This window comes from Mercurialis annua, linkage group LG8 (genome assembly GCF_937616625.2).
Source record: "Mercurialis annua linkage group LG8, ddMerAnnu1.2, whole genome shotgun sequence".
In the NCBI taxonomy this organism is placed as follows: Eukaryota; Viridiplantae; Streptophyta; class Magnoliopsida; order Malpighiales; family Euphorbiaceae; genus Mercurialis; species Mercurialis annua.
In genome coordinates this window covers 18,054,794-18,077,718 of record NC_065577.1, presented here as the reverse complement: position 1 = coordinate 18,077,718, position 22,925 = coordinate 18,054,794, and the positions used below count along the sequence as shown (strand labels likewise).

The 22,925-nt window shown below is 36.5% G+C and overlaps 1 protein-coding gene across 1 annotated transcript; it reads left to right on the top strand.

Annotated features, from left to right (window-relative positions):
• Positions 1 to 19,445: 19,445 nt before the first annotated feature.
• LOC126661721 (uncharacterized) lies at positions 19,446 to 19,850 on the top strand. Its single transcript, XM_050355583.1, has one exon. It carries the CDS (start codon positions 19,446 to 19,448, stop codon positions 19,848 to 19,850), a length of 405 nt encoding a protein of 134 aa, XP_050211540.1.
• The last annotated feature ends 3,075 nt before the right edge of the window (positions 19,851 to 22,925 follow it).

Sequence of the window (22,925 nt, the reverse complement as noted above, 5' to 3'; positions counted from 1 at the left end):
GTTTACAAACGTTACACAACAAATCCAAACATTTCACCTTTTTAGCGATTTAAGGTAGACGTTTAAAATGTTCTGAAACAAATCCAAATATTTCACCTTTTTAGCGATTTATGTCAAATGTTAAGAAACTAATCCTAACATTTCACCTTCTAAAATTTTTTAACCAAACGTTTAAAACATTATGAAACAAATCCTAACGTTTCACCTTTTTTATTGATTGAAGCCTAACGTTTAAAACATTACGAAACAAATCCAAATGTTTCACCTTTTTAGCGATTTAGCCAAACGTTAAAAATGTTATGAAACCAATCCAAACGTTTAAAACGTTACGAAACAAATCCAAACGTTTCTCCTTTTTGGCGATTTTAGCCAAACGTTCACTAACGTTACACTACAAATCCAAACGTTTGACCTTTTTTGCGATTAATGCAAAACGTTTAAAACGTTGCGAAACCAATCCAAACGTTTAAAATATGACGAAACAAATCCAAACGTTTCACCTTTTTACCGATTCAAGCCAAACGTTTAAAATAATACGAAATCAATCCAAACGTTTATAATGTTACGAAATAGATCCTAATATTTCCCTTTTTAGTGATGATAGCCAAACGTTACACAACAAATCCAATCGTTTGACCTTTTTAGCAATTTAAGCCGAACGTTTAAAATGTTACGAACCAAATCCAAACGTTTCCCTTTTTTAGCAATATAAGCCAAACGATTAAAGCGTTACGAAACAAATCTTAACGTTTCACCTTTTTAGCAATTTAAGCCAAACGTTTAAAACGTTCCGAAACAAATCCAAAATTTTCTCCTTTTTAGCGATTTATGTTGAACATTTAAAATGTTACGAAACCAATCCAAACGTTTAAAACGTTACGAAACAAATCCTAATGTTTCACCTTTTTAGCATTTTAAGCCAACATTTAGAACTTTACAAAACAAATCCTAACGTTTCACCTTTTTAACGATTTAAGCCAAACGTTTAAAACCGTACGAAACAAATCCTAACGTTTCTCCTTTTAGCGATTTAAGCCAAACGTTTATAAACGTTACGTAACAAATCCAAACGTTTCACCTTTTTAGAAATTTAAAAAAATGTTTAAAACGTTACGAAACCAATCCAAACGTTTAAAACGTTACAAAACAAATCCTACCGTTTCACCTTTTTAGCGATTTAAGCCAAACGTTTACAAACGTTGCAATATAAATCCAAATGTTTCACCTTTTTAGCGATTTTAGTCAAACATTTACAAACGTTACAAAACAAATCCAAGCGTTTCACTTTTTTAGCGAAGTCAAATGTTTAAAACGTTACGGAACCAGTCCAAACGTATTAAACGTTACGAAAAAAATCCTAACGTTTTACATTTTTAGCGATTTAAGCCAAACGTTTAACAGTTACGAAAAAATCCTAATATTTTCCCTTTTTATAAAATTTAAGGCAAACTATTAAAACGTTATGAAAGAAATCCAAACGTTTCCCCATTTTAGCGATTTAAGCCAAACATTTAAAACGTTACGAAACTAATCAAGACGTTGAAAACGTTACGAAACAAATCCTATCGTTTCACCCTTTTAGCGATTTACACCATACGTTTACAAACATTACGACACAAATCCAAACGTTTAACCTTTTTACCGATTTAAGCCAAACATTTATAAGCGTTACAAAAAAATCCAAACGTTAACCTTCTTAGCAATTTAACCCAAATTTTTAAAAAGTTTCGAAACCAATCCAAATGTTTAAACATTACAAAACAAATCCTTCAATTTAGCTGTTTAGCGATTTAGACCAAACATTTAAAACGTTACGAAACAAACCCTAACGTGTCACCTTTTTAGCGATTTAAGCCAAACATTTAAAACATTACGAAATAAATTCTAACGTTTGACCTTATTAGCGATTTAATCCAAACATTTAAAACGTTTCCAAAAAATCCTAATGTTTTAACTTTTTAGAAATTTAAGCCAAACATTTATAACGTTAGGAAACAAATGCAATTGATTCACCTTTTTTAGAAATTAAAGCTAAATGCTTAAAGCGATACGAAACCTATCCAAACGTTTAAAACGTTACAAAATAAATCCTAATGTTTCACATATTTAGTGATTTAAGCCAAACGTTTAAAACATTACGAAAAGAATCCTAACATTTCCCTTTTTTAGCGATTCAAGCCAAACGGTTAAAACGTTACAAAACAAATTCTAACGCTTCACCTTTTTTGCGATTTAAGCCAAACATTTAAAGCGTTTCGAAACAAATCCAAATGTTTCACCTTTTTAGCAATTTATGTCAGATGTTTAAAACGTTACGAAACCAATCCAAACGTTTATAATATAACAAAATAAATCATAATGTTTCACATTTTTAGTGTTTTATGCCAAACGATTAACACGTTACGAAACAAATCCTAACGTTTCACCTTTTTAGTGATTTGAGCCCAATGTTTAACACATTACTAAACAAATCCAAACGTTCCCCTTTTTAGCGATATAAGCCAAACGTTTCCAACATTACGAAACAAAATAAAACGTTTCCCCTTATTAGGGATTTGAGCCAAACGTTCAAAACGTTACGAAACCAATTCAAACGTTTAATACATTATGAAACAAAACCAAACGTTTCTCCCTTTTAGCGATTTAAGCCAAACATTTCTCCCTTTTAGCTATTTAAGCCAAACGTTTATAACGTTACGAAACAAATACAAAAATTTGACCCTTTTAGCGACTTAAGCCAAATGTTTACAAACCTTATGCAACAAATCCAAACGTTTGACCTTTTTAGAGATTTAAGCCACATTTTTAATACGTTAAAAAACCAATCCAAACATTTAAAACAGTACGAAACAAATCCAAACATTTCACCTTTTCAGCAATTTAAGCCAAACAATTAAAACATTAGCAAAACAATCCAAACGTTTAAAATGTTACGAAACAAATCCAAACGTTTCGCCTTTCTAACAATTTAAGCAAAACATTTAAAACGTTACGAAACCAATCCAAACGCTTAAGATGTTACGAAACAAATCAAAATGTTTCACCTTTTTAGCGATTTAAGCAAAATGTTTAAAACATTACAAAACCAATCCAAAAGTTTAAAACGTTTTAAAATAAATCCAAATGTTTCTCCTTTTTAGAGATTTAAGCCAAGTGTTTACAAACGTTATGTAACAAATCCAAACATTTCACATTTTTAGCGATTTAAGCCAAACGTTAAAACGTTACAAAACCAATCCAGACGTTTAATACATTTAGAAAAAAAATCCTAATGTGTCACCTTTTTATTGATTTAAGCCAAACGTTTACAAACGTTACAAAACAAATCCAAATATTTCACCTTTTTAGAGATTTAAGCCAAACCTTTACTAATGTTACAAAACAAATCCAGACTTTTCACCATTTTAGCGATTTAAGCCAAATGTTTAAAACTTTACGAAACCAATCCAAACAATTAAACTTTTGGGAACAAATTCCAAAGTTTCACCTTTTTAACGAATTAAGCCAAACGTTTAAAACGTTATGGAATAAAATCCTAACGTTTCACCATCCTAATAATTTAAGCCCAACGTTTAAAACGTTACGACATATATCAAAATGTTTCACCTTTTTAGCAATTTAACCAAATGTTTAAAGGGTTACGAAACCAATCCAGACGTTTAAAACTTTACGAAACAAATCCTAAAGTTTCCCCTTTTTAGCGATGGCTAAACGTGTACAAACGTTACGAAACAAATCCAAACGTTTCACTGTTTTAGCGATTTAACCTAGACATTTACAAACGTTACATAACAAATCTACACGTTTTACTTTTTTTAGCGATTTAGCCAAATGTTTTAAACGATACGAAACCAATCCAAACGTTTAAAATGTTAAAAAATAAATCCTAACGTTTCACCTTTTTAGCGATTTAAGCCAAACGTTTAAAACGTTTCAAAAAATCTAACGTTTCACCTTTTTTGCAATTCATGCCAAACATTTAAAACGTTACAAAACTAATCCAAACGTTTCATCGTTTTAGCAATTTAACCCCAATGTTTAAAATGATGCAAAACCAATAAAAACATTAAAACCTTACGACAAAAATCATAACATTTCACATTTTTAGTAATTTAATCCAAACGTTTAAAACATTACGAAACAAATCCAAAGGTTTCACCTTTTTAGCGATTTAAGCCAAACAGTTAAAACATTACGAAACAAATTTTAACGTTTGACCTTTTTAGCGATTTAAGCCAAACGTTTCGAAACAAATCCATACGTTTCAGCTTTCAGCAATTTATGTCAAACGTTCAAACGATACGAAACAAATCCAAACGTTTAAAACGTTACGATACAAATCCAAACGTTACACCTTTTTAGCGATTTAAGCCAAACGTTTAAAACTTTACGAAACCAATCTAAATGTTTATAACGGTACGAAACAAATCCAAACGTTTCTCCTTTTTAGGGATTTAGGCCAAACGTTTACAACATTACGAAACCAATCCAAAAATTTTAAAGGCTACGAAACAAAATCAAAGGTTTCTTCTTTTTAGCGATTTAGGCCAATTGTTTAAAACTTTATGCAACAAATCCAAACGTTTCAGCTTTTTAGCGATTTAAGCCAAACGTTTAAAACGATACACAACCAATCCAAACGTTGAAAACGTTACAAAACAAATCCTAACTTTTCACATTTTTAGCGATATAAGCCAAAAGTTTACAAATGTTATGCAACAAATCCAAATGTTTGTCCATTTTAGCAATTTAAGCCAAACGTTTAAAACGTTACGAATCCAATCAAAACGTTTAAAACGTTACGAATCCAATCCAAACGTTTAAAATGTTATGAAACAAATCCAAACGTTTCAGGTTTTTAGCGATTTAAGTCAAAAGTTTAAAGGGTTAGCAAACCAATCCAACTGTTTAAAATGTTACAAAACAAATCTAAAAGTTTCACCTTTTTAGCGATTTTAAGACAAGCGTTTACAAATGTTACGAAAAAAATCCAAACGTTTGACCTTTTTAGCGATTCAAGCCAAACATTTAAAACGTTACGAAACCAATCCAAACGTATAAAACGTTTCGAAACAAATCCTAACGTTTCATTATTTTTGCGATTTAAGAAAACATTTACAAACGTTATGCAACAAATCTAAACGTTTGACCTTTTTTGCAATTTAAGCCAAACGTTGAAAACGTTACGAAATAAACCCAAACGTGCCACCTTATTAGCGATTGAAGCCAAACATTTAAAACATTACGAAACAAATTCTAACGTTTGACCTTATTAGCGATTTAATCCAAACATTTAAAACGTTTCGAAAAAAATCCTAATGTTTTAACTTTTTAGAAATTTAAGCCAAACATTTATAACGTTACGAAACAAATGCAATTGATTCACCTTTTTTAGAAATTAAAGCTAAATACTTAAAGCGATACGAAACCTATCCAAACGTTTAAAACGTTACAAAATAAATCCTAATGTTTCACCTATTTAGTGATTTAAGCCAAACGTTTAAAACATTACGAAAAGAATCCTAACATATCCCTTTTTTAGCGATTCAAGCCAAACGGTTAAAACGTTACAAAACAAATTCTAATGCTTCACCTTTTTGGCGATTTAAGCCAAACATTTATAGCGTTTCGAAACAAATCCAAATGTTTCACCTTTTTATCAATTTATGTCAGATGTTTAAAACGTTACGAAACCAATCCAAACGTTTAAAATATAACAAAACAAATCATAATGTTTCACCTTTTTAGTGTTTTATGCCAAACGATTAACACGTTACTAAACAAATCCTAACGTTTCACCTTTTTAGTGATTTGAGCCCAAAGTTTAACACATTACTAAACAAATCCAAACGTTCCCCTTTTTAGCGATATAAGCCAAACGTTTCCAACATTACGAAACAAAATAAAACGTTTCCCCTTATTAGGGATTTGAGCCAAACGTTCAAAACGTTACGAAACCAATTCAAACGTTTAATACATTATGAAACAAAACCAAACGTTTCTCCCTTTTAGTGATTAAGCCAAACATTTCTCCCTTTTAGCTATTTAAGCCAAACGTTTAAAACGTTACGAAACAAATACAAAAATTTGACCCTTTTAGCGACTTAGGCCAAACGTTTACAAACCTTATGCAACAAATCCAAATGTTTGACCTTTTTAGAGATTTAAGCCACATGTTTAATACGTTAAAAAACCAATCCAAACGTTTAAAACAGTACGAAACAAATCCAAACATTTCACCTTTTCAGCAATTTAAGCCAAACAATTAAAACGTTAGCAAACCAATCCAAACGTTTAAAATGTTACGAAACAAATCCAAACGTTTCGCCTTTTTAACAATTTAAGCAAAACATTTAAAACGTTACGAAACCAATCCAAACGGATAATATGTTACGAAACAAATTAAAATGTTTCACCTTTTTAGCGATTTAAGCAAAATGTTTAAAACATTACAAAACCAATCCAAAAGTTTAAAACGTTTTAAAATAAATCCAAATGTTTCTCCTTTTTAGCGATTTAAGCCAAATGTTTACAAACGTTATGTAACAAATCCAAACATTTCACATTTTTAGCGATTTAAGCCAAACGTTTAAAACGTTACAAAACCAATCCAGACGTTTAATACATTTAGAAAAAAATCCTAATGTGTCACCTTTTTATTGATTTAAGCCAAACGTTTACAAACGTTACAAAACAAATCCAAATGTTTCACCTTTTTAGAGATTTAAGCCAAACCATTACTAATGTTACAAAACAAATCCAAACGTTTCACCATTTTAGCGATTAAAGCCAAATGTTTAAAACTTTACGAAACCAATCCAAACAATTAAAACTTTTGGGAACAAATTCCAAAGTTTCACCTTTTTAACGATTTAAGCCAAACGTTTAAAACGTTACGGAAAAAATCCTAATGTTTCCCCTTTCTAGCAATTTAAGCCAAACGTTAAGAATGTTACAACATATATCAAAATGTTTCACCTTTTTAGCAATTTAACCAAATGTTTAAAGGGTTACGAAACCAATCCAGACGTTTAAAACTTTAAGAAACAAACCCTAAAGTTTCCCTCTTTTAGCGATGGCTAAACGTGTACAAACGTTATGAAACAAATCCAAACGTTTCACCTTTTTAGCGATTTAACCTAGACATTTACAAACGTTACATAACAAATCTACACGTTTCACATTTTTAGCGATTTAGCCAAATGTTTTAAACGATACGAAACCAATCCAAACGTTTAAAATGTTAAAAAATAAATCCTAACGTTTCACCTTTAGCGATTTAAGCCAAACGTTTAAAACGTTTCAAAAAATCTAACGTTTCACCTTTTTTGCAATTCATGCCAAACATTTAAAACGTTACAAAACTAATCCAAACGTTTCATCGTTTTAGCAATTTAACCCCAATGTTTAAAATGATGCAAAACCAATAAAAACATTAAAACCTTACGACAAAAATCATAACATTTCACATTTTTAGTGATTTAATCCAAACGTTTAAAACATTACGAAACAAATCCAAAGGTTTCACCTTTTTAGCGATTTAAGCCAAACGGTTAAAACATTACGAAACAAATTTTAACGTTTGACCTTTTTAGCGATTTAAGCCAAACGTTTCGAAACAAATCCATACGTTTCAGCTTTCAGCAATTTATGTCAAACGTTCAAACGTTACGAAACAAATCCAAACGTTTAAAACGTTACGATACAAATCCAAACGTTACACCTTTTTAGCGATTTAAGCCAAACGTTTAAAACTTTACGAAACCAATCTAAATGTTTATAACGGTACGAAACAAATCCAAACGTTTCTCCTTTTTAGGGATTTAGGCCAAACGTTTACAACATTACGAAACCAATCCAAAAATTTTAAAGGCTACGAAACAAAATCAAAGGTTTCTTCTTTTTAGCGATTTAGGCCAATTGTTTAAAACTTTATGCAACAAATCCAAACGTTTCAGCTTTTTAGCGATTTAAGCCAAACGTTTAAAACGATAAACAACCAATCCAAACGTTAAAAACGTTACAAAAAAAATCCTAACTTTTTACATTTTTAGCGATCGATATAAGCCAAAAGTTTACAAATGTTATGCAACAAATCCAAATGTGTGTCCTTTTTAGCAATTTTAAAACGTTACGAATCCAGTCCAAACGTTTAAAATGTTATGAAACAAGTCCAAACGTTTCAGGTTTTTAGCGATTTAAGTCAAAAGTTTAAAGGGTTAGCAAACCAATCAAACCGTTTAAAATGTTACAAAACAAATCCAAACATTTCACCTTTTTAGCGATTTTAAGCCAAGCGTTTACAAATGTTACGAAAAAAATCCAAACGTTTGACCTTTTTAGCGATTCAAGGCAAACATTTAAAACGTTACGAAACCAATCCAAACGAATAAAACGTTTCGAAACAAATCCTAACGTTTCATCATTTTTGCGATTTAAGAAAACATTTACAAACGTTATGCAACAAATCCAAACGTTTGACCTTTTTAGCAATTTAAGCCAAACGTTTAAAATGTTACGAAACCAATCTAAAAGTTTTAAACGTTAAGAAACAAACCCTAACGTTTCCCGTTTTTAGCGATTTATGGCAAACGTTTAAAACGATACGAAACTAAATCAAACGTTTAAAATGTTATAAAACAAATCAAAACGTTTCACCTTCTTAGCAAATTAAGACAAACGTTTATAAATGATACGCAGCAAATCTAAACGTTTGACCTTTTTAGCAATTTAAGCCAAACATATAAAATGTTACAAAACCAATATATCCAAACGTTTAAACCGTTATGAGAGAAATCCAAACGTTTAACCGTTTTAGTGATTTAAGGCAAATGTTAATCAATAGTACGAAACAAATCCAAACGTTTCACCTTTTTAGAGATTTAAGCCAAACGTTTAAAACCTTAGCAAACCAATTCAAACATTTAAAACATTAGGAAACATATCCAAACGTTTCACCTTTTTAGCGATTTAAGCCAAACGTTAACAAACGTTACGAAACAAATCCTAATTTTCTCCTTTTTAGCGATTTAAGCCAAACATTTAAAACTTTAAGAAACCAATCCAATGGTTTAAAATGATACGAAACAAATCCTAACGTTTCACCTTATTAGAAATTTAAGCCAAGCGTTTAAAACGTTACGAAACCAATCCTAACGTTTCATCTTTTTTGTGGTTGAAGCCAAACGGTAAAAACGTTATGAAATAAATTCTAATGTTTTACCTCTTTAGCAATTTAAGCCAAACGTTTCGAAATAAAACCAAATGTTTTGCCTTTTTAGCAATTTATGTCAAGCGTTTAAAACGTTGCGAAACTAATCCAAACGTATAAAACGTTAAGAAACAAATCCTAACGTTATACCTTTTTAGAGTTTTAAGCCAAACGCTTAAAATGTTCCAAAATAGATTTTAACGCTTCATCTTTTTAGCTATTTAAGCCAAACGTTTAAATCATTACGAAACAAATCCAAACGTTTCACCTTTTTAGCGATTTAAGTCAAACGTTTAATATATTATGAAACCAATCCAAAAGTTTAAAACGTTACGAAACAAATCCAAACGTATCTCCTTTTTAGCAATTTAAGCCAAACATTTACAAACATTACGAAACGAATTTAAACGTTTCACCTTTTTAGCGATTTGAGCCAAACATTTACAAACATTACATAACAAATCAATACGTTTCACCTTCTTAGCGATTTATGCCGAATGTTTACAAACGTTACAAAACAAATCTAAACGTTTCTCCTTTTTATTATTTAAGTCGAACGTTAAAAATGTTACGAAACCAATCCACAAGCTTAAAACGTTACCAAACAAATCCTAACGTTTAACCTTTTTATCGATTTAAGCCAAACGTTTAAAACGTTACGAAAAAATCCAAACATTTCATCTTTTCAGCGATTTAAGCCAAACGTTTAAAACGTTATAAAACAAATTCAAACGTTTAAAATGTTACGAAACAAATCCCAACGTTTCACCTTTTTAGCAATTTAAGACAATCATTTAAAACATTACGAAACAAATCTTAACATTTCACCTTTTTAGCAATTTAGGCCAAAGTGTTATAACATTTGGAAACAAATCCAAACATTTCACCTTTTTAGCGATTTAGGACAAATGTTTAAAACGTTACGAAAACCAATCAGAACGTTTAAAATGTTACGAAAAAAATCCTAATGTTTCATCTTTTTAGAGTTTTCAGCGAAACTTTTAAATTGTTGCTAAACAAATTCTAACGTTTCACCTTTTTAGCAATTTAAACCAAACGTCTAAAACATTACAAAACAAATCCAAATGTTTCCCCTTTTTACTGATTTAAGACAAACAATTAAAATGTTACGAAACCAATCCAAACGTTTAAAACGTTATAAAACAAATTCAAACATTTCTCCTTTTTAGATATTTAAGCCAAACGTTTACACTCATTATGAAACAAATAAAAAAGTTTTACCTTTTTAGAGATTTAAGCCAATCCTTTACAAACGTTATGAAAGAAACCCAATAGTTGCATCTTTTAAGAGATTTAAGCCAAACATTTACAAACATTATGAAACAAATCCAAACGGTTTCCTTTTTTAGCGATTTAAGCTAAATGTTTAAAACGTTACGAAACCAATCCAAATGTTTAAAATGTTACGAAACTAATCCTAATGTTTCACCTTATTAGCGATTTAAGCCAAATGTTTATGACGTTACGAAAAATTCAAATGTTTCACCTTTTTAGTTATTTAAGTAGAACGTTTAAAACAATACAAAACAAATCCAAACGTTTCCTCTTTTTAGTGATTTAAGCCAAATCTTTAAGACGATATGAAACCAATCCAAACATTAAATACGTTACGAAACAAATCCTGACGTTTCCCCTATTTAGCGATTTAAGCCAAACGTTAACAAACATTACGCAACAAATTTAAACGTTTGACCTTTTTAGCGATTTAATTCAAACGTTTAAAACGCTACGAAACCAATCCAAACGTTTAAAATGTTATGAAATAAATCCAAATGTTTCACCTTTTTGGGGATTTAAGCCAAACGTTTATAAACTTTACGAAACAAATCCAAATGTTTCACCTTTTTAGCGATTTAAGCTAAACGTTTAAAACGTTAGAAAACCAATCCAAACGTTTAAAACACTACGAAACAAATCCAAATGTTTCACCTTTTTAGCGATTTAAGCTAAACGTTTACAAACATTACGAAACAAATCCAAACATTTTGCCTTTTTAGTGATTTAAGCCAAACGTTTAAAACGTTATGAAACCAATCCAAACGTTTGAAATGTTATGAAACAAATCCTAACATTTTACCTTTTTAGAGATTTCATCCAAATGTTTAAAACGTTATGATACCAATTCAAACATTCAAAACGTTGCGAAACAAATCCAAATGTTTCACCTTTCCGGCGATTGAAGCCAAATGTTTAAAACGTTACGAAAAAATCTAAATGCGTCACCTTTTTAGCTATTGAAGCCAAACATTTAAAACGATGCGAAACAAATCCAAACGTTTCCCCTTTTTAGCGATTTAAGCCAAATGTTTAAAACGATACAAAACGAATCCAAACGTTAAAAACGTTGAGAAACAAATCTTGATGTTTCTCCTTTTTAACGATTTAAGCCAAACGTTTACAAACATTATGCAACAAATCTAAACGTTTGACCTTTTTAGCGATTTGAGCCAAACATTTAAAACGTTACGAAACCAATCCAAACATTTAAAACGTTATGAAATAAATTCAAATATTTCACGTTCTTAGTTCTAGCCAAATGTTTATAAACTTCAAGAAACAATTCCAAACGTTTCACCTTTTTAGAGATATAAGAAAAACATTTAAAACGTTAGAAAAACCAATCCCAAACGTTTAAAACGTTACGAAACAAATCCAAACGTTTCACCTTTTTAACAATTTATGCCAAACATTTACAAACGTTATGAAAAAAATCCAAAAATTTTGCCTTTTTAGCGATTTAAGCCAATCGTTTAAAACGTTACGAAACCAATCCAAACATTTCATACGTTCCAAAAAAATTGTAATATCCCGTAAAAATTGTGAAATTTATTTTGAGGGTTTCATTAGTAAATTTTAATCGTTTATGTATTTGTAATTTGTTTGGGGTGTTCGGTTCAGAATTATTTTTTTGGTCAACAAATTTGAGTCTAACCATTGGTTCGGGTCTCGTTAAAACGAGACCCTTATGAATTTAGTGTTGGTCTCGTCCGAGACCAACAAGTTCAAACGAGACCTTCAAAATTATGAAGGTTCTCGTTCAAAAATTTAAGTCTCGAACGAGACCTTCATAAATTTTGTAGAGGTCTCGTTCGAAACGTCAACTTTCGAACAAGACTCTCACTCGTTTGGCTGGTCTCGTTTGAGACCAGCCTTAAACCGTGCGCTGCCGTGTTTTGGAGCCCGATTTTGCCCTTGATTTTGTACCTATTTAAATCGTTTTTTAAACCCTAATTCATTACCACGCTTCATACAAACCCTAGCCTCTTTCCCTACTCAATTTCGTTGAGAATCCTTCCCGCAATCATCAAACACATATTTCAGTTTTGGTTTAATATCAACCTCTTCGTATTTTGATCTGTACGAATCATTTTAGATCCAAATTCAGTTTCATTTCGTTCTGGTCGAAGAAGACTAACGTATCTACAAATCCCAACTTTTGTTTCGTCAAACGGTATGTAAACGAACCCGTATCAATCGCTGCCGTTTTACCGTTTTCAAGAAATTTCCTGTTTTAATTATGTTTACACCGGCCCAAATAATTACTGGGTAAAGAGTTTCATATGGGCTTGCTTGGGATTCAGGCCCAATAAAAAGCCTTCATGTTATTGCTTTTTCTTTTTATTAGGAATTTGTAACTCATTAGGAGTGTTTTTCTTTAGAGTATTAGTCCTAGTTGAATTAGGAGTCTTAATTATGAGGAGCTATAAATAGCTCAGAGCTTTATTATTTTTGTATCAACAAATCAATCAATCAAAAACCAAGCCCAGTTCTTTTTATCTCGCAATCTCCGAATTGTTTTAATTTAGGAGTAGTTTTCGGTATTAATCTCGCCTGAGTTCGCAGCTCCCATATTATTACTTTTAAATCACGTGGTTAAGTGTTTTTAACCTAACAAGCCCTGTGAATATCTGCATAGGTTCGTTAATGTATCAAACCTCAAACCGATCCCGATCATAAATTCAAAGATTAGAGTCCAGAATATTTCCAGCCGAACATCTTTTGGCGAATCCACTAGATAAATCAGTTTATGGTTAGCACAAAAACGGAATTTAAGGACGATTCCAGGCACGCTCGGTCTATACGCCGACAAAAACTGAAGGGGGGTGACGCAGTAGACAAATCTTATTCGGATAAATCTAAAATCATGGCCAATGATAAGCAGGTGAACCAGTCAAACAAAGTGCCGAGCACTACTGACACCAAGGGGAACCTTCCTAAGGACAAGGGTAATGATACGACTGATGATGGGATGGATTATTCGCGTCAGCTTCCCCCTTCTCGCCCATCTTTATCATAGGCCGATTTCTCGGCCATGAGGGGCGAGATAGCGCAAGAGAACAAGCAAATGTTCGACGGTGCCATGCAGCAAATGTCAGAAGTGATGAAGAACATCATGGCCGACCAATCATTGGTTCAACGAAAGATCCAAGGAAATTTGGACGGCCTCAACAAAGCAATGGAGAGCCTAGGACGACTCTTTTCGGGGCAGTCCACTGCCGATCAAGGATGCAGGCGGAACGAAAAAAATCAAAAACGGAATCGGTTCGGGTACCCAAATAGTGCGGCCGAAGCGACTCAGCAACCTAGTAAGTTGGTATATACCTATGGCTCGGTCAAGCTCTTGACACGGAATGAGGCCGACTTTGTAGGAAGGGCCGATCACCCAGGGACAAGCTCTTCGAACCTTCCAGGCGAATCCAGACCACAAGGGGTCGCTACTGGAGCCAACACCCAAGAGCCAATTATGCCCGAACGATCATCTTCAGAAGGGGCTGATCCAAATGTGTATTACCAGGGGCAACTGGTGGATATGTTGGAAAGGCTCGGAGTGGACCTGAGACCGATGCCTCATCCGTCGTACATGAATCCATATCAAGATTGGATTGATAAGTTGTACCCCTTCCCAAGAGGATACAAAGTGCCCGAGTTAAGTTTGTTTTCGGGCGAGGAAAAGTGTCAATCAACAGTTGAACATGTTGCCCGGTTTTCGGCGCAGTGTGGCAAAGCAGCAGCGCACGATTTTTGGAAGCTTTGATTGTTCGCCAGTTCTCTAACGAAGATGGCATTCACGTGGTACTCTCGGCTATCACCGAACTCGGTCGACACATGGAAAGATCTCGAGATCCTCTTCCTTGAGGAGTTTTACAGGGCACCGCCCGATGTCACTTTGGCCGACCTCGCCCGAATTTTTCAGCTAACAAGCTAGTCGGCAGAAAAGTATATAGGCCGATTCAGGAATCTCAGAACGAGATGCTCCACTAAGATGTCCGAGGAGGATTGCGTTCCGATGGTTGTAAGGGGAATGAGCTTCGCCATGAGGGAGCATTTAGAAGGCCATCGATTTCGTGACTTGTTTGAGCTGACAAACAGGGTTACAAGCTATGAGAGACTTCTTCAAGAGAAAGAGCAGAGGCGAGGCGCATCTAAGGGGACTTACTACAAAGACCAGCTAGACGTAGCCGTGGTATCAGACAGTGAAGATAGTGGTTCCGAAGATGAAGTCAACATTGCAGAATTTTTGGGAACGAAGCCCCTGGAGTGTTCGGTCTTGCGAAAGCCTGGTTTTGTTAAAAGAAATAAAACTGCGGTGGTACAGAAGGAGTATTCGTTCGACCTAACCAAAGCCGACAATATATTCGATGCTTTCCTCAATGATGGACAGATCGCCCTAAGCGAAGGTCACGTAATCTCGCCGCCAGAGGAGCTGGTCGGTAAGGATTATTATAAATACCACAATTCTTGGAGACACAGCACAAACAACTCTGTGAATTTCAGAAACGTGATACAAAAGGCGATCAACGAGGGGAAACTTCTGTTTCCGACAAAGAAAGAGGTCGATGCTAAGTATGTTTCTATCAATACCGTTCGGCCTCACTTTGATAGATTCTTGGGGCAAGGGCAAATACAGAGCAAGTGGAACCCCAGAAGGCCTAAGCCCAGAGTGGAAACCGATGGTGCAAAATGGCGAGGAGAGAAAGGACGATCTCAGCAACAGAAGAGGAAGCGCCATAACTCACCTACTGCAGAAATGACCTGCCCATCCTGCAATACGTGTTTCAAAGCCAAAGGAGGCAAAAACATGAGGGAGCATCCCAAGACCTTTAAACCTAGATCGCCCACGGAGCAGTGGCAGAGACATCAGCCACAGCGGGGGTCTAAGACCACCGTATTCAAAAGGATTTTTGGCCAACGGAGGAGACCCCTCGTATGACGAAAACCCAGAAGAGGCGAATGCAAAGGCTGAAACAAGAGTCGAGGGCGAATCATGATGCGAAATTAGCTCCTAGAGAAGAGCAAGGAAACAGACCTATAATCGAGAGGTTGGGAGTTAAGAACCGGGTCCATATGATCACCGAGTCGCCCGAACGGCGAAACCCCAAGGTCAGAAAGATATGGGTGCCGAAGCAAGAGAGCCGAGTAGATAATTCGGCCGACACGGCCTGCACGACAACGGTTCACAAGGGTAAAGTAGATACCGGCGACAAGCCGAATACAGAGTCAAGGTGGTCACACTCCCCGATTCGTACAAAAGTAAGCCTGGGCAGAAGACAACATTAGAAGGTGATGTGATCGTTCCGGAAGGAGATAGCGCCGACAGTACGGCAGTAGTATCGCTTAGCAAACCCCCAACGAGGATGACAAGGCACATTCGGCCACTTTACATCAAGGCCGATTTGAATGGAGTCTCAATCAACAGAGTCCTTATTGATAACGGAGCTGGGGTTAACATACTACCAGCGAAAATGCTTAAGAAACTAGGCATAAATCGTGATCAGCTTGACCCGATTGACGTCTACATGACTGATTTCGCAGGAGGCGAAACACCGGCCGAGGGATACATTACCCTCCCAATAAGGGTAGGGCGAGTAGAAACCGAAAAAGGGTTCTTTGTGGTCAATGCCCGGAGCAACTACAACATTTTACTCGGCCGAGATTGGATATACTCCAATATGTGTATACCGTCGACCATGCATCAGATGCTTTTCATATGGCGAGATGACGGTGAGGCCGAAGTAGTACAGGGCGATCCCAATCCCTTCGGCGAAGACCATAACATGCTCCAAGCACGATTATATGACGTGGAAGTACGCAACATACAATCCCTTAGTTCGAAAGGGGAAACAAGCGTTCCTCGTTTTCTATTTAACTCATATCGACCCGTATTAGTAACCCTGGAGGGAAAAGGCCGATCCACTATCCTTAAGAGTTTGAGATGATATCACGGCATAAGGAGTTAAGAGAGAAGATCAGGCAGTTGGCCTCGCTGTATGACATTACATCAGCCGAATGCATCTACGAGGACCAAGATCAAGACCCAATATGATCGTTGCGAGTTGGAGATATACAATTAGCAACAGGGAAATTGGAAGATGACCCTGCCCAAGTACAAGACGACCTTCTCGAAGTGAATTTGGGAACAGAAGAATCGCCCAAGCCTATATTTGTCAACGCAGGACTAGACGAGGGTTAAAAAGGACAACTGATCGCCTTACTCATTGAGTTTCGCGACTGTTTCGTCTGGTCGTACGATGAGATGCCGGGTCTTGATCCTGATATCGCCGAACATAAGCTCCCCTTGAAAATTGGATTTTGGCCATTTCGGCAACCTCCCCGGCGAATGTCCAGGGAAGTGGATACCCTCATCCAGGACAAAATTAAGCGTCTGGAAGATGCTAAGTTTATTTGGGAAGCTCAGTACACCGAATGGCTCTCTAACATCGTACCAGTGATTAAGAAAAACGAAAAGCTAAGGGTATGCGTGGATTTTCGAAACCTCAACCTGGCCACACCTAAAGACGAATACCCGATGCCGGTGGCCGATATGCTAATAGATAGGGCAGCAGGGCACACAATACTCAGTTTCCTCGACGCACATTCTGGGTACAACCAAGTACCAATCAGCAAAGAGGACATCTCTAAAACAGCTTTTCGATGCCCTGGGCCGATTGGAGCGTACGAATGGATCGTTATGCCTTTCGGCTTGAAGAACGCGGGGGCAACATATCAGAGAGCGATAAACAAAACGTTCAGAGGACCCGATTCCTTGAATTTTACATCGACGACATGGTGATCAAATCAAATACCAGCGAAGTCCATCTGGCCGATCTTCGGAAAGGTTTTGAACGTATACGATGTATTGGGTTGAAAATGAATCCCCTAAAATGCGCGTTCAGCATTTCGGCTGGAAACTTCTTGGGTTTCTTGGTTCACCAGCGGGGAGTAAAAATAGATAAGAACAAAGCCAAGGCGATCATTAATGCTGAACCACCCAAAACCAAGAAGCAGCTCCAGAGGCTCATCGGTCAAATTAATTTCCTTAGGCGATTCATAGCAAACACAGCAGGTCGACTCCGCAGCTGGAGTGTTTTGCTGCGAGGAAAAGAGACCGATGATTGGATATGGACGGACGAGCAACAGAGGGTGTTCGATGATTTAAAAGATTACTTGGCAAAACCTCCGGTTATGACTCCCCCAAAGCCGAATAAACAATTATTGTTGTATCTATCGGCTGCACACGAATCCCTGGGATGTATGCTCGCCCAAGAAGATGATGGGGTCGAAAGAGCAGTCTACTATCTGAGCCGAGGGCTAACGGACACAGAAATTCGCTATACCGACATAGAAAAATCTGCCTGTGCCTATACTTCACATGCTGCAAGTTACGATACTACATGCTGCTCGTAGTAGTGTACGTACTATCCTAGACCGATATCATTAAGTATATCCTATCAAAACCATACCTGAGAAATTGGATTGGGAAATGGGCGATCGCGATGTCCGGATTCACATTAGTGCATGTTCCCCAAAGAGCAGTAAAAGGACAAGTGTTGGCAGATTTCTTGGCTGACCACCCTGGTATTACCCTTACAGATGAAATAATTAGTTGCTGCGACATAGCTATATGGGAGATGTGGTTCGATGGATCCAGGACTAGCAAGGGGGCAGGCGCCGGAGTGCATATTGTCTCGCCCCTGGGGGCATCGTACCAGCTATCATTCAAACTCCAATTCGAGTGTACCAATAATCAGGAAGAATACGAAGCCCTAATATTCGGCCTTGAGATCCTGGCCGAGCTGGGGGCAAAGGCGATTAACATCAGAGGCGATTCGTTGTTAGTCATTAAACAAGTAACCGGAGAGTTCAAATGTAAGTCCGAACTATTGGTAAGGTATTGCAATAAAGAAAAACATCTCATCGAAGGCTTTCAGGACAGAATGATGGAATACACAGAGAGAGCCGATAATGTTGTTGCGAATGATTTAGCCCAGCACGGCAGTGGGTACAAAACGAACCTCCACTTAGACACAATAGAAAGATACATGCCGAATCTTCATACTGGGGGCATCACCGTCGACGAAAGGAGATTTTCGGCCTACCAACTTGATGTTAACCAATATTGGAGAATTGAAGTCTTAAATTGGTTTGAGAAGCCAGACCATACAAATAGGAGGTTGAGAACCTTGGCACTAAATTATGTAGTTTTGGCAGGCGATCTGTATAAGAAGGCCTTTTAAGGGCTGCTTTTCAGATGTATCGGGCCCAAGGAAGCAATGTTAGAAATGGCCGAAGCGCACGAAGGAATAGCCGGCGCTCACCAGGCGGGCCCTAGAATAAGATGGTTAATCCATAAATATGGCTTCTATTGGCCGAAGATGGAACAGGACTGCATAAGATATGCTAAGGGGTGCGAAGCTTATCAGAAAGTCGGGCCTATACAACACGTCCCGGCCGAGGAACTACACTCTATTATCAAGCCATGGCCATTTAGAGGATGGGCGGTCGACCTTATAGGGAAGATATATCCTGACTCGTCAGACGGCCATACTTTCATTATCATCGCCACTTGCTATTTCACTAAATGGGTTGAGGCCAAACCCTTGAAATCGCCGACGCAAGAGGCTGTGATCAAATTCTTCAAAGAATACATCGTCCACAGACACGGATTACCCAAATCAATAACCACTGATCAGGGGACGATGTTCACGGGAGGCGATATAGTTTGGTGGGCTTCTCAGATGAAGATAAAAATGATACACTCGACGCCGTATTATGCGCAAGCCAACGGGCAGGCCGAGGCAACAAACAAAGCCATTAAGCTTATAGTCAAAAAATGGTTGAAGAAAACCCAAGACAATGGCATGTCTTGTTGTCAGAGGTAGTTTGGGCGAACAGAACAAGCCAGAAGTCGGCCACCGGGACTTCGCCATTCCGAATGGTCTATGGGTATGCTGCAATGCTGCCAATGGAACTTACCGTTGCGTCTACTTGTCGTTTATACCAGAGTAAATTATCCAAGGACGATTACTTTGACAAGATGGTGATAGACTCTTTGGACCTCGACGAGGATAGACTGGCTGCGTTGGACAACCTTGAAGCCCAGAAAAGAAGAGTTGAAAGTGCGTACAATAAACGTGTAAAACCCAAGTCATTCGCTATAGGCGACATGGTGTGGAAAGCTATCTTACCTATCGGCCATAAAGACAGGAGACTGGGAAAATGGAGCCCGAATTGGGAAGGACCATTCATTGTAACCACCAAGTTAACTAATGGGGCGTATGTACTGGCAAATATTGACGGCGAGGAGTACGATAGGGCGATCAACGGCCAATACCTATAGAAATACGTCCCCAGTTGTTGGGATAATATTGACCGACGTCTATTTGGAGCCGACGAGGAGTAAAGATCGTTGCAAACCATTCGCCGAACGACCTGAGTCAACAAATATTCATTTGAAACGTTGAACGTTCGACGTTTCTTAAAACCGATGTTCATATTAATGTAATCTCGGTCTTTTATTTTTGCAGTTTTGAGTTTTTTCAATGGGTCCTCCGTTTTTCTCAAACATGTAATAATTTTTTTTTTTAAGAAAAATAAATTATTGAGTATCGGACTAAGTTTGAGACCGATAATACCGCGATAAAGGCAAGTGAAAATTCGGCTACCAAGCCGATTAATATATAAAACTTGGCAAAAAGAAAATTGTAGCATGATACGGCCACCAGGTGATAGGAGTAAAATTACTCCTATATTTCGAGTCGTTTCTACGCATCTTTAATCGCTTTTATCGTATTATTCATACATTATTTAGTATTTTCATGCTTTATGGTGTGTGTTAGTGTTTCAAGGATTATTTAGTGATTATGGAGCGTTTTGAGCAATAAAGAGTATAAATCATGGATTAGATCGAAGTCGTGAATCTTGGGAATGAAGAAAGCACATTTGCACACATGAAAATCTGACCCCGACGGATTCATTGACAATTTTGGAGCAGTTAATGACTTCAAATGATTTTATGTTTTTCATAAGAAATAAAGTAGACATCCTAAGCTTTCCAGCGGTTCAAGAACCGACTCATTTGGAGTTTTCTACATTGCGTTATGAAGTTTTGAAGTTAGCAGTTGTGCAGCTGGAATCGGGTCTCGAACGAGAATTTAAGGTCTCGAACGAGACCTTCGAAATTTACTCACAGAGAGTTGTTTTTCGAACGAAAAAAGCATCGAAACTTCAATTTGATGCATTTTCTCGAACGAGACATGCATTTTCTCGAACGAGACATGCATTTTCTCGAACGAGACATGCAAAAAGGGCTGTATCCGAGTTGAATTTGGATATTTTTCCTACTTCGACTCCAACCGAAACTCCTATTACAAATTTGATTTGTAAAACGAATTTGAAGACTCCAGAACTACCTCCACTATATAAAGGCATTGTAATAGCATTAGTTAAAAAATCAATCAATAAATTAGATATTAGATTAGAGTAGTGATAGTTTAGTTTTTATTAAATAGCTTTTAGTTTAGTTTTTTCCAGCAGTTTATAAGTAGTTTATAATTAGTTTCTGCAAGACGATTGTTGAAGATTTCAAGCTTAATCAAGACGATTCTTTCCGAAATTGACAACTCCGGTATTTATTGTTTAATTATGCTTTCTTCTTCATCATCCTTCTTGTTTTGTTTCAGTTTTAATATGAGTAACTAAAACCCTTGTTCGAGGGTTGATATGAACTTATAAATTGGTAATTATTTGGATTGGATGGATTAGTGTTGATTCGTGTCTTAATTATTAATCTTATTGCTTGGATTAAATTAGCTACTTAGTTCATGAGTTTGTGTTTAGTTAACTAATTGAGAGATTGTTAATTAAATAGACACAGATAATTAAGAACTTAGAGGAAAACGCCGTGAGAGCGGGTTGGAATTTAGGTAGTCATTGAGTTTGCTTAATAATTATAATTTGATTATTTAATTCAGTTTTAATATAGTGAGAGCGAGTTAATAATTGGTTAGTTAATTAGGTTGTGATTTTATTCGGATCTTTGAGGCTTGAGAGGGCGGGATTCGGTGCTTTAGAATAGCTCGATTCGCGATAAAATCACTAAGAAATCCTATTCCATAATTTTGCTTATTTATTTGGGATTATCAATCCTTGAACTTTTTAATCTTATTGTTTTAAACCCTATTTTATTATTTGTTTTCAGTTTATATTAGTTTAATTAAATTACAAAACCCTATTGATTTTTCTAGCTAGCCGATTAAAGAATATTTGAAATTAGTGATTAAGTCCATTGTCTCTGTGGGATCGATACTTGGTCTTCCAAGTTATATTACTTGCGCGATATCGTACACTTGCGATTATTTGCCAACACCAGGCAGATCAAAGAACTCTAATATTCAAAGCTATTACAAAATTGAAGAATGAAAATTGTTCTGGACTTAGAAAAATTAAAAATGGCTAAAAATATCGCCAATCTCACTCCGAACAGTGTTAAAAGCTTTGCGGGCATCCTCCACTTGCGGCTTCATCTTTGCAATATTCTGTTTTAGAGCACTTCGGCTCTTTTTAACGTCGACCCCTTGAAGCAAGCTCTTATCAATTGAGACCTACAGCTCGCTATCTCCTTCTCTTCAGTATCTAGCTCTTGCTTGATAACAGCCAGTTGGTCCTGGAGTGTTTTGGCACGGTCACGGCGAGTAGTGAGGGTCGCGACGGCCGACTTCACATGGACTTTGAGCGTTTCAAGTTTCTCCTTGGCTTCGGCCTCCTGGTTCGCCAGTTTTTCAGCTTCTGTCTGGACCGACGCCAACTCATCATGAATCTTCTGGAAAGCCGGTAAAGAGGCCCACAGTTTCGCCATAACCCCGCGGGCTTTCTCACTAAGTACCTCTGGCGGAGCATCGGCCAGTGCTGTTGCAGCTTTCTTTAATTTTTCAACTTCCAGGGGCGATTTGATGATAGAGATACCCTGAGACTTCATCGTTGAAATAATGTCCAAGTGATCGCCCCAATTTTCAGAAGGGCCGCTGCTCACTTCTGTGTGAGATTCACTCTCCGAGACAAGCAGTTGATCATCATCACTGTCAGAATCCAAGAAAGTAGCCGCCTTCGCCGCCATATCATCCTGATCGGACGGACTTAGGGGGATCTGCCATGATTGACCACAATAAAAGATAAGCTGCTAGGCGATTAGTTTAAAATAAGAAATTCTTAAGAACATACCTTAGAGTTTTTAGTAGTTGGCTTGGCAGTGAAGTTCAGATACTCTGAAGCCAAGGGCGATAAAAGTTGTGGGGTCTCCATTCGTCTCAGAATCTCCGAAGCGTTAGGAGTCTGGGAGCTAGTCGCCAGTGAAGTCTGGTTGTTACCTTCACCTTCGAGAGGCTGAGATTCGCCCCGAGATTTGACATCGCCTCCA